Source organism: Nannospalax galili, unplaced genomic scaffold (genome assembly GCF_000622305.1).
Source record: "Nannospalax galili isolate Female #2095 unplaced genomic scaffold, S.galili_v1.0 scaffold77, whole genome shotgun sequence".
Taxonomy (NCBI): domain Eukaryota; kingdom Metazoa; phylum Chordata; class Mammalia; order Rodentia; family Spalacidae; genus Nannospalax; species Nannospalax galili.
This window is the reverse complement of record NW_008341457.1, coordinates 2405572-2418132: the sequence shown is the minus strand read 5'-3', so window position 1 is coordinate 2418132 and position 12561 is coordinate 2405572. Positions and strand designations below refer to the sequence as shown.

At 52.2% G+C, this 12561-nt stretch overlaps 1 protein-coding gene across 6 annotated transcripts; it reads right to left on the bottom strand.

Annotated features, from left to right (window-relative positions):
* Positions 1-1446: 1446 nt before the first annotated feature.
* Positions 1447-12215, bottom strand: Creb3l3 (cAMP responsive element binding protein 3 like 3). 6 transcript variants are annotated; one of them, XM_017799109.2, is made up of 11 exons: positions 12078-12209; positions 10701-10879; positions 9246-9377; positions 8572-8866; positions 7175-7281; positions 6216-6353; positions 5103-5209; positions 4365-4433; positions 3567-3651; positions 3167-3263; positions 1447-2457 (listed from the first exon to the last, which is right to left on the bottom strand). In XM_017799109.2, the coding sequence occupies exons 2-11, from the start codon at positions 10809-10811 to the stop codon at positions 2138-2140; spliced, it is 1461 nt and encodes a 486-aa protein (XP_017654598.2). In that variant the 5' UTR covers positions 10812-10879; positions 12078-12209; the 3' UTR covers positions 1447-2137. The 6 variants fall into 6 exon arrangements, with proteins under 6 accessions (XP_017654598.2, XP_017654600.2, XP_008835303.1 ...); XM_017799111.2 differs by having other exon boundaries at positions 8572-8815; XM_029565402.1 differs by having other exon boundaries at positions 2195-2467; positions 3167-3219; positions 12078-12215.
* Between the last annotated feature and the right edge of the window lie 346 nt (positions 12216-12561).

Sequence of the window (12561 nt, the reverse complement as noted above, 5' to 3'; positions counted from 1 at the left end):
GCCTGGGCTTGGGGAGACATGGCCCAGGGGCTTCCATTTCTCTGCTCTGCAGTGGTCACCAGACCAACTTAAAGGAGATGGAGCAGCATTGGAGAGGGTGGACACAGGACAGTGATGCTTCCTAAGTAGCGTCACCTGAGGGTCTGTGATGGATGGACTGCTGATGTGTCACCAAGTAATCGACCCCAAGCCAGGTGTGGTGTACACCTGTCATCCTAGCACTTGGGAGGTGGAGGCAGGAGGGTCAGGACCTCAGTCATCATTGGCTACATAGTTTGTGGCCAGCCTGGGCCACTTGAGAACATCTTTTTATAAAAAATTAGTGGATTGCTGGGCGTAGTGGCGGCTTGCCAAGACAGTTTTTAATGGCTCAGCAGTTAAGAACACCGGTTGTTCTTGCAGAAGACCTGGATTTGAATCCCAGCACCCACATGGCAGCTAAAACTGTCTGTAACTCCAGTCCAAGGGGATCCAACAGCCTCCTCTGACCTCCGCAGGCATTGCACATGGGTAAATAAAACACACATCAGGCATGCTAGAATCTACCCCTGAGCCATGCCTCCAGGCTGACCCTGGCATTTTGTAAGACACTCACCGGTCCGCCTACCTTTGCCTCCCAAGTGCTAGGATTAAAGGCATGTGCCACCACGCCTGGCTTACATTTCTTTCTTTTGTCTGCACAGTGCACATGTACAGGTGAGGATAGTTGGCAGAAGTCAGGTCTTGCCTTCCATCCTGGGGATCCTGGGAATCGAACTCAAGTCCTTAGGCTTGGCAGCAATTGCCTTTAACTGCTGAGCTAGCTTGCCATGTGCCCAGGCTGCACATCCCTTAGAGATTGAGACCTTTCATCCCTGAGCACTATGCACAGGCCACAATGCAAAAACTCCATCCACCCCCATGTGGGATTTTCTGTGCCTTCATCTATGAACCAAACAGTGAGAAGCTGGAAGTAGGTGGGTGTCAGCCTCAAAGCTCTGGAGGGCCCGCCAGGTCTTCAAACACCCCACTCTCCAAGGTGCTAATGCCACCCAGGCCCAGGGGGATAATATGCCCCTTCCCAGGCTGCCTGTCCCAATATCTGAAGCTCCCCAAAACTGCATGAACCCTCACCCAACTCCATCTGCACACCATCGGTCTTCTCTCAAAATGCTTTTTTTTTTTTTCCTTTTGTAGCGACTTGGAGTTATACAGTCCAGACTGTCTTTGAACTTCATATGTAGCTGAGGATGACCCTGAACTCCAGACCCTCCTGCCTCCACCTCCCCAATGCTGGGATGAGAGGCATGCATCACCCTACCCAGTTTATGTGGTGCTGGGGATGGAGCCAGAGTTTTGTGTATGTTAGGCAAGCACTCTACCCACTGAACTACAAGCACTATGCCCAGCTAAAAGCACTCTACCCACTTAGCTACAAGCTAAGTGCTTACTGAATCACAGCCTCAGCAATGTTAAAATACTTTATTGAAGGTCACAGCAGTCTTAGAAAATAGGGTGTTTACCTTGGCCTGGTGGAGCACACCTTTTATCCCAGCACTTGGGAGGGAGAGGTAGGTGGATCTCTGTGAGATCTAGGCCAGCCTGAGCTACATGGTGAGACCCAGTCACAAGAAAAAGGAAGAAAGGTGGGTGTTTTCCACAGTGCCCGCTCGGGTCCAGCAGGTTCCCTGGTGTTGGGGAGCCTGGGTCCCCACGGGTTTTGCACATTCACAGTGACTGAAGGGGACACTGCTGAGACATAAGCTCTGGGGCTGTATCAGCAAACAAACAGGTAACTAGCTCTTTTTAATATTGTATTTATGTGTATGAGTGTATTGCCTGCATGTGTGTAAGTGCATCATGTTGTGCAATGCCTGGGGAGGCCAGAAGAAGGCATCAGATCCCGTGGGTCCAGAGTTACAGATGATGTTAGTTACCATGTGGGTGCTGGGAACCAAACCCAGGTCCTCTGCAAGAGCAGCCAGTGCTCTAATTGCTGAGCATCTCTCCAGCCCAGGTCTCTGACTCCCAGGCTTCCCCACTGGGCTCCATCAGTTGCTGGGGTCCTCTGTGACCCTCTGGATCGCCATACCTCTGCTCAGAGCACCCGCAAAACACCCCTGGAGCAGGGGGACCCTAGCCACAGTCCCTGTGATGTTCACAGCTCCTCTCCAGCTGTGTCCAGCCCCCCACGTCCTGGGCTAAGCAGCTGTTCTGAGGCCACCCAGTCCAGCAGGGTGGCCTGGCCCAGGTCCTCCGTGGAGTTGACCAACACCAGGGTGGAGTTGTCGAGTTCATCTGTTGAATTACCCAGCACTGGTATTTCTAGAAAGTTCCCCCAGTCTGTACTGAGGCTGCTGGGAGGAGAACCTTTGTGGGGTGTGCTGACGTCGGGCCAGGGTCCTGGGACCTCGGAGCCTGGGACAGTGTCTCGAGCCACGCGGGATGCAGCGTAGTTGTGCAGGGTTCTGGAAAACACTGAGAAGAACTGGAGAGTCACAGAGATGGAGGTGGATGAAGGTCAGTCCTGGGGATTAAGCTCTGGCATAGCCACAAACCCCCTTGCCTGCTGAACTATCTCACCCCTTAACCCATCTCAACCCTTCCTTTTTTTTTTTTTTTTGAAGCAGGGTCTCCCTGGAACTCACTGTCTCCTGGAACTCACTATGTAGACCAGAGATCTTGAACTCAGAGATCCTCCTGCTTCTGCTCCCCGGTGCCGGGACTAAAGGCGTGTGCCACCATGCCCGGCTAGTGTTTTGTTTTTTTTAAGACAGTGTCTCCCTATTGCCCCAGGTGGCCTGGTACTTGCTATATAGACCATGTCTGCCTCTCAAGTGCTAGGAATAAAGGCATGTGCCACCATATCTGGCTGGTTTTGGTTTTTTGATATAGGGTCCCATGTAGCACAGGCTGACCTCAAACTATGAAGCCCAGCATAGCCTTGAACTCCTGATCCTCCTGCCTCTACCTCCTGAATGCTGGGATGACAGGTATGTACCACCATGCCTCGTTTGTGTGGTGCTGGGGATGAACCCAGGGCCTCATGCATGCTAGGTGAGCTCTACCCACTGAGCTACAAGCACTCTTCTCACTGAACTATAAACATTCTGCCCACTGAGCCACAAGCACTCCACCCACTGAGCCCCAGCCCCCACCCCGAACTTGGGGAGACATGATCACCTACCTCGCATGGGCGCAAAATCTCCGGGATTGTCGGCTTTGTTGGAGGCGAAGGGGCTGACAGAAGGGAGGATGATGAGGACAAAGGACAGCAAAAGGACCTGCCAGAGATGGGGCAGGGTCACCCCAAACCCCAAACATCCACCTCCCTAGTGAGTACACTCCCTTTAGAAGCAGGGAAGGACTAAGCTATTTTTCTTCGTGGGGTGTTAGTCACTGAAACTCTGTCTCACCACAGCTCAGACCAACCCACCTGGAGCACTCCCCCACCTCAGCTTCCCAAGGCCTATGATGGCAAGCCTGTCCCACTGTGCCTCACCTCTCACTTCCCCACTTCCATTTCTAAGAACACCAAGGACTTCACCTGTCCTGGGGTTCCCCCAGAGCCTGGGGTCAGGACTTACCGCTATACAAGTGCCCGTCTGGGCTGACTTGCTGGTGGACTGGACCACAAGGGCCTGAAGTTTCTTCAGTTGTTCGAGAAGAGACCTGGGAGGGACAAGATGCTTTGATTGAACCCTCAGAGGTCTCTGTCCATCTTTCTTGGGTTCCCCCCACAGCCTGGCTGATACCCGAACTCCATCCTTCCACAGGAACCCATCTCCCACCATTCATGGCCTGCCTGTGTCTGCCCTGGACGCCACATGCAGCCCTTCCACAACACCCGCTGCTTCTGCCCACGGTTGGGCCTCATCCCCACAGTTGAAAGGGGAACCCATGGCTCCCACTACCCTGGGCTTCCCAACTAAATTGAAGTCAAAGCCCAAGTCCTCCCTGCAGCCCACAGGGCCCTGCCCTCCCTGTCCCATCCTTCCTGCCTCATCCCCTCCCACTCTGCCCCTCAATCTTTCTGCTCCAGCAACACAGGGCTCCTCAACGCTCCTCCATCATTCCAAGCTCTCACCTGCCCCAGGGCCTTTGCACTGCTGTGGCCTCTGTTTAAAGCACACTCTTTCCACACATCTGTCAGCTGGTTCTTGTTTAGGCCTCTGTCCTTCCCTTTACCAAGGCATCTCTGTTCTAGTAAACTCTTATCCACCCCTCAAAGCCACAAACTCAAATGCCCTTGATGCAGCCCGCCTCCATTGTGGACTGTGAGCTCTCATCTCCTCAGTTTTTCGGCCCATGGAGCCTGAATGAGCCCTTCTTCTCCAACAAGGCCCTCTGGGGGCCACGCCCAGCCTGGCTCAGCAAACACTTACAGGTTTTGCTTTTCCAAGTGTAGAACTTTCCTCTGCAGCTCCTGGTTCTGGGCGGTGCAGGCTGACATCCTGTGGGGACAAGGACCCCGTAACATTGGGAAGATGCATGTTACCTACCAGCCCCAAAGATGTTTCCAGGGGAGGCTCCACCCAAACCAGAGAAGCCAAGTGACTAGCCTGAGGACACACAGCATCTAGGATAAGACCAGAATGTGTTTTTGTTGTTTTGTTTTACATGCCCAAGAACATGGGGACTAAAGGTCAACACTGGGTGTCTCATTTAATCCCCTCCACCTTGTTTGTTGTTTTAGTTTCTGAAACAGGGTCTCCCTGTAGTCCCAGCTGGCCTGGAACTTGCTATGTAGACCACGCTGGCCTCGATCTCACAGAGATCCTCCTGCCTCTGCTTTCCAAGTCCTGCGATCAAAGGTGTGAGCAATCATACCTAGTTATTTTTTATCATTTTTTACTTATGTGTGTGTGGGGGTTTGTACATGTGCATGCAGTGCCCGTGGAGGCTTGATGGGGGTGTTGGATCCCCTAGAACTGAAGTGACAGTAAGCTGCCGTGTGGGTGCTAGGAACCGAACCTGGGTCCTCCGCAAGAGCAGCCAGCTACCACACAAGACTTCTGGGTTTTGTTTGTTTACTAAGTCTCCAGGTCTGTTAAGAGGTGAAAACCGTGACCATGTGCGGGCTGCCTGGGCTTCCCAGGTGGGTGTGCAGCGCCGGCCTGTACCGTATCTCTAGGCCATCGATGTACTCCTTCTTCTTCTTCCTGCTTTCTTGAGCTGATTGTTTGTTCCGGATCTTTCTGCGGATTTTTTTCAGCACCCTCTCCTCATACTGCAGAGAGGGAAGGGGAGGTGACTTAGAGGATCGGCCCCTCTGCTGTCCCCACCCCATGTGAGCAACCCCAGATCCCAGGAACTGCAGTCGGCTCTCTTGTCCAAGTCTTCTCTTTGTTTTCCGACAGGGTCTCATGTAGAACAGGCTGCCTTGATCTCACTATGTAGCCCAGATTGACCCTGAACTCCTGGTCCTCCTGTCTCCATCTCCCAAATGCTGAGATGACAGGGAGCACAATCAGGCTGGCCAGAGACTTCAATCTAATTTTTGAATTTATTTTTATTTTATGCATATGTGTGTTTGCCTGCACATACGTAAGTGCACCACATGTGTGCAATGCCCAAAGAGCCCAGAAGAGGGGGTCAGAACTAGAGTGACACAGTTCTTAGCTGCCATGTGGGTGCTGGGAACAAAACCTGGGTCCTCTACAAGACCAGCCAGTGCTCTGAACTGCTGAGGCAGTCTCCAGACATCTCATTCTTAACAAATACATAGTTGCCACCAGGGCTTAGTGCCTGAGAATATACAAAAATAAGAATGATAAACCCAGCTTATGGCTGTAGTTCAGTGGGCAGAGTGCTCACCTAACACTCAAGAGGCCCTGGGTTCATCCCCAGCACCACATAAACCAATCCTGGTGGTGCATGTCTGTCATCCCAGTACTTAGAGATGGAAGCAGTTAGACCAGGAGATCAGGATCCTTGGTTATGTAAGGCTGTGGAAGCCGTCCTGAGCTACAGAATGAGACCTTATGAAATGTAATTGGTTCCAGTCAAAACACATCTGTAGGACAGTCCAAGCTGGTATGGACTCAATATAAAAGCTGTGGCCACAGACAGGAACAGTGAGCACTGATTTCACCCTATGAGTCCCACACTGGTCCCTGGATACCTCAAAGTTGGACTACAGATGGGAGCCAGGCCACAAGTGCAGGTACTTTAACGGTGGAACGTGGGCTCAGGACATGGAAACACAGACCTGGTGCCCAGGGTCCCACACACACCTTGGTAAGGGGCAGCTGTGTGGGAAGCGCGACACCTTCCTTAGCCAGAAGTTTCTTCTCATCTTCAGTCAATACCAGCTCCTGACAGTGTCCATTCCCAGGTCCCAGCAGGTGGGAGGCAGCCGGGTGATGCTGTTGCTATGGAAACCAGGGGACTTCATTGGAGGTGCACAGACTTCAAAGCTATGTAAAATCCCCCAGTGAGGGGCTGGGGGCATGGCTCAGGGGTAGAGTGACAGCCTAGAATCCACAGTGAGGGGCTGGAGGCGTGGCTCAGGGTAGAGTCACAGCCTAGAATCCACAGTGAGGGGCTGGGGGCGTGGCTCAGGGTAGAGTCACAGCCTAGAATCCACAGTGAGGGGCTGGAGGCGTGGCTCAGGGGTAGAGTGACAGCCTAGAATCCACAGTGAGGGGCTGGGGGCGTGGCTCAGGGTAGAGTCACAGCCTAGAATCCACAGTGAGGGGCTGGAGGCGTGGCTCAGGGGTAGAGTGACAGCCTAGAATCCACAGTGAGGGGCTGGGGGCGTGGCTCAGGGTAGAGTCACAGCCTAGAATCCACAGTGAGGGGCTGGAGGCGTGGCCTGACACTGGATCACTTGTTTAGCCTGTGCAAAGCCCTAGGTTCACCCCCAGCCCTACCTAAATATCGAAGGCCTTTGTTACTTGGAAAGCAGTCACCCACCTTGACCATATCCTTCTAGGCTTGCTGGCGCCCACCTACAGGAAGTCCTCCTAGACTCACTAAGACCTAGTACCTAGTGGTGACTCCCACTGGTACTCCTCTGTGATCCCTGAGCTGCCTGCATTCTGGAATGTCACTGGCACCACTAGATCCCACTCCATTTTCTTTATACTTTGCTAGAAAGCAGCTCAGCCCAGGACAGTGACACAGCCTCACTACGGAATTGTGCCCTGGGAACCTCCTTGGAGTGCTGGGATTATGGGGACAGTGTGCTTACCAAGTCCCCGCCGCTGCTCGATAGCAGAAGATCCTTCACGGAGAGGCTGAAGCGGGACAGTGAGCTCGACTGCTCCTCTGCATATAGGCCCTCCCCAGTCCACGGGTCTGGCCAGGTGAGGAGGGGACAGCAACAGAGAGGATACCACATGGATCAGCCTCAGCTCCCAGCCTGCAGCAAGTCCCTTCCCCAACCTCAAACATACAGACTTTAGTCACAGTATAGGGATCCCCGAAGCTGGAAGCAGAGAGAATGGGATTCCATTCTCTCTGCTTCCAGCTTTAATGATCCCATGCCTGTTTCCCCTCTGCTATAAGACAGAATGCAGGGTTGGTTGAGCATGGTGGCACACGCCTTTAATCCTGGCACTCAGGAGGCAGGAGACAGGTAGATCTCTGAGAGCAAGTTCCAGGCTAGCTGGGGCTACAGGGAGACCCTATCTCAAAAATTAAATAATAAAAACAAAGACTGTTAATTCCTCTTGTTATTTCAGTCTGCTCCCCGGTTATACAGGCAAGGACACTGTAGGGACACATAGCCAGCACAACAGGGAGTGAATGTTACCACCCAGGAGTACAGGACAGGGACAAGATCCAATTCACATCCAGCCTGTCCCTCTGGTGGCCAGCACACAGTTGGCATGCTGCTTAACATCACGAACCTATGGCCTATGCCCTGACCAGGGTGAGAAGAGCTATGTGACTTCAAGTAAATGAATTTACCTCTCTGAGCCTAGTCTTAAAAATTCTCCAATGGGCCGGGCGTGGTGGCACACACCTTTAATCCCAGCATTCAGGAGGCAGAGGCAGGCAGATCTCTGTGAGTTCAAGGCCAGCCTGGTCTACATAGTGAGTTCCAGGACAGCTGGGGCTACAGGGAGACCCTGTCTCAAAAAGACCAAAAAAAATTTTTTTTTTCTCCAATGGGATGCATAGTGTCTTATAAAATGCCAGGGACAGCCTGGGGGCATGGCTCAGGGGTAGATTCTAGCATGCCTGATGTCTGTTTTATTTCCCAGTACCACACTCACACAAACCCAGGTTCAAAGGACAATGACAATGCCCCTGGGTCCTTATATCTCCAGCTATGGCTCTGCCTGGCCAGGGGTGTGGATCAATGTCTCTGAAGTAAATCATTATTGATCTTCAGGGGTGGCCTCTGATAAGCTGTCTTTCCCAAGGCATTATCTGCACACAGTACCGGATGCTGTGGAATATCCTGTGCTCTTATTGAGCATCTACTTTATGAACCAGACATTGCAGGAACAGAGATTAAGGCCACACTGGCTTTGCACTGTGGCTGTCCGCCTGGTGTCTCAGTCTCCAGTTGTACCACCTCTGAAATGGGCACCACAGAGTCCTCCTCCTACCAACGGTGTTTGTATGTCCAGTACTCACCCAGGTCGATGGCCACAGAGGACTCAAGAACTGGTGCCTGGGGAGCCACAGGGCATGGGGTCCTGGGGACATAGGATGGACAGAGCCCTTTGCCAGGCTCGGCCAGATGACACCTGGTTGTCGTATCCACTGTCCCCCCACTGCTGCGAGGAGGGATGTCCTGGGCATCAGAGGGCAGATCTTCAGAAATGCCACTGTCACTGGCAGCCGGAGACCAGATGGGGGAAGTGGGGTCAGAGTCTCCCTGTCCCAGGATGGAATTTAGGAAGTCATCAGAGTCAGAATTTGGTAGAACCTTTTGGAAGTGGAAGGGGGAGAGCCAAATGAATGTTCAGTGCTCAGTCTTTCAGGTTGCTCTGGGACTCTGTGCAGATTGCTGGCCCTGTCTGTGTGTTAGGGAGAGAGTGGTTCTGCTGTGAGTCTTGAGTGTGAATTCAAACTTGGCTCCAAATCATTTGGTTGTGTGACTTTGGGTAAGTGTTTTGCCCTCTCTGAGCCCCATTTCCCCCACCTGCTAAGGGGAGGAAAATATCTAGGTATAAGATAAAGCATTGCTTAAATGAACTCCGTGAGCTATTTGCGCTTCCCAGGGCTGAGCACTGGCCAGCAGGGCCATAGGCTCATCCAGCACCACCCCACTGTCACCCAGAGCACCATCAGTAGGTGGCCCTCACCTGCTCCTCCGTGGTGAGGCTCCAGTCCTCCCCCACCTCTATGTGTCGCAGGATGCCATCCTGCCTGTCGAATAGAAGGTCTAGAAGCTCCAGGCTGTCCAGGGAACCCATTGCGCAGGTGGGGGAAGCCATCTAAAGGGACGAGGGACGGAACAGCCAATTACATATCCTTTCCCTGTCCACAGCACCCCAAATCCTGGCTCAGACATGGTACCCACTTAGCCCCTGGCCTGAGCTGCCATGGACTCTGTCCAGAGTCTCCATCAGTGAATCTGCCCAAAAGACAGACATAGAATCAGGCCAACCTGGTCTACCTAGCAAGACACTGACTCAAAAAAACTATTTGGTGTGGTGGCACACACCTTTAATCTCATCACACGGGAGGCAGAGGTAGGTGGATCTTTGTGAGATCAAGGCCAGCTTGGTCTACAGAGTGAGTTCCAAGCCAGCTGGGGCTACACAGTAAGACCCTGTCTCAAACAAGCAAACAAACAAAAAAGCCAAATGAGGGGCTGGCAACGTGACTCAGCAGGTAAAGGTGATTGCCACCAAGCCCAACTGACAGCTTCAGTTTGATCCCTGGGACCCACCTTATAGAAGGAGACAAGAGATTCCAAAGATTATACACAAATATAATTTTAAATTACATACATACAAAATTTGTAAGGTTTGACACCTGGATCAAGCCTGTCCTAAAGCCCTTGCCTAACCCCAGTCCTCCTCTAAGGAAACTGTGTAGTCCCATTCCATTCAGTCTCCAGCCTCAACCTTCCCATCTGTGGGATGGGGCTGCAGTTTCTCTATAGCCTTGTCAGCTGGGAACTCCCTCAGCATGGCATTCCCCCCCCATCAAAGTTCCTCACCTTCTCAGCTGTTAAGTTCCCATCCATGAGCCCAGACAGCTGTGCAGCAGGCCTCTTTCCCAAGTCCCTGCTGCTACCTGGCTGGTCTCTTAGCTGGATCTCCACCCCCTAAAAGATGCTGAAATACTGGCCAGGAACTTCTAGGCCAGCCCTGGACCCTGGTTGGGGCACAGAGGAGATTGACAGGACCAATGACCAATGATATGTGAGCATATGGGGGCGGGGAGAGAGGCCCTTTATCTCACTGTTTTGTGCTTTTTCCATCCCTGCAGGGAGCAAAGAGCAAAGTCTGGGGTGTCACAGGTTTGTGTGACCTCTCCCCTACTTATGGAGACTGTTTCTGTCCAGAATCAGCCCATGTCAGGTCCCCAGTAAAACCTGGGGTACTTGATTGGGGTCACACCTAGCCCAGGGACAGAATTCTGTCCCCTCACACCAGGTGACAGTCTCTCACAGTACAGGACTGGAGTGCAAGCCATCTGCCAAGTGACACCAGCAGTTCAACCTGGGTAATCAATTTTTTCTGGAATCATCTGGCCTTCATGACAAATATTTATAGAACAGAGCTTCCCAGATCCCAGGGTCTTTGCACCTGCTGCCCAGCTTCCTGGAAGTCCATCTCCAGCTTCCGCATCACTAGCTTGCCAGGACAGAATCTGTTGTTCATGGCTTGTTTTCCATCATCCAGGAGAGGGCTTGGCATACAGTTGGTACTCCATCAAGGCTTATTCATTGTGCACCTACTGTGCGCCAGCTACCGATAAACAAGGCCTAGAGCGGGGATGTAACATGAGGGAACAGCTTGATAGTCAAGGTCCACCAAGAAACTAAATGTCCATAGTGAAGAGTTAGGGACAGTTAGAGTCCTGAAAGGTCAGCCGAGGGCACCTGTGCAAATGAGGGGGGAGGAAGGGAAGGGATGGGGTAGGGCAGTTAGGGCTTGATCTGTGTCACGGAGTTCATTTGGGATTAAATCTATCAGGAAGCTGATGCAAATTTAATGGATGGATGAATTAAGTGAGCCAGGTTGTGAGGAGCCCAGGGTGTAACTCAGAACTAAGACACCTTCATTGCAGAGAAGAAACTGACTTTCTGAAATGCATTTGCCAGTGGCATGGAGTGGGTAGACACTGGGGATTCAGGTCAGCGTCCTGCATGGCCCAGGACATCCTACTGAGAATCACTCAGTCCTGTCCGCACAGTGCTGGGGTGTTCCTGAGCACAGCCAGAACCCGCTGGGTCCTCGGCCCCAACATTTTCCACAGTCCCTAAGGTACCATCCATGTTTGCTTCCTTAGGCCTAGTTTGGTTTGGCCAGAATGAGTGATCACAAGGTGATATTTAGTTATAATTTGTGTGACGGCTTCTTACCAAACCATTGATGCCAGAGGATGCACCATGCGGTGGCTAAGGCCTGTATCCCAGGACCCAGAGGAAGAGGCAGGTTGGCATGGCAATTTAGCAAGACCATGTTTCCACATTAAAATTAAGAGAGACCAGCACTTGGAGACAAAGGCAGGAGGATCTATGTGAGTTTGAAGCCAGCCTCCTTTACATAGCAATTTCCAGGTCAGCTGGGGCAACAGGAAGACCCTGTCTCAAAAATAAATAAACAGTGGGACTAGAGAGCTGGCTGAGTAGTAAGGAGCACTGACTGCTCTGGTAGAGGACCCAGGTTCGGTTCCCAGCACCCACAGGCAACTAACAATCATCTATAACTCCAGTTCTAGGGGATCCAATACCTTCTGACCTCCACAGGCATTGCACAACACTGGTGCACTTACATACACGCAGGCAAAACATTCATAACACATAAAATTTCAAAAACATTAAAATTAAAAAACTGGGGGCATGGCTCAGGAGTGGTCCCTGCCTAGAATCCCCCCAGTGAGGGACCAGGGACATGGCTCAGGGTAGAGCAACAGCCTAGAGTGAGGGGCTGGAGGCGTGGCTTAGAAATGAATCTTACCCATCATACAATGCAGCCCTGATTTTTCAGAGTTCCATCCTCAGCAGTGAAAAGGTTAAATGCACTGATCGATTAATTCAATGCTGTGTGTCTGCTGCTAGCTGCTTTATGACGACAGCTTATCCGTGAGAAGCACAAAGCACACAACATCCTTGTGATACCCGGTGGCCTCCCATCCCCCACCCCCACCCCCACGCCTGGCTGCCTGAGCCCTTTGTCTAGGTGGGTCAGGACAGTCCGAACTGTGCACAGGACAGAGTGCCTAATAGGGATGTGAGTCACTGTGGCCAGAGGATCAGCTGCCAGGGAAAGCCACACCCAATCCCCTGTTCTAGGTGGCTTATCCCAAAGTTGCTAATTCCTCCATCATATCATGGGAGGGTCTCCTCTACACACTTCATTCTGGGCCCCTTGAGGGTGGAGTCCTCCTCCTCTCTCTCCTCCACTCCGCTCCAGGACCCTCCTTCCCTTGGGACACAGCCAG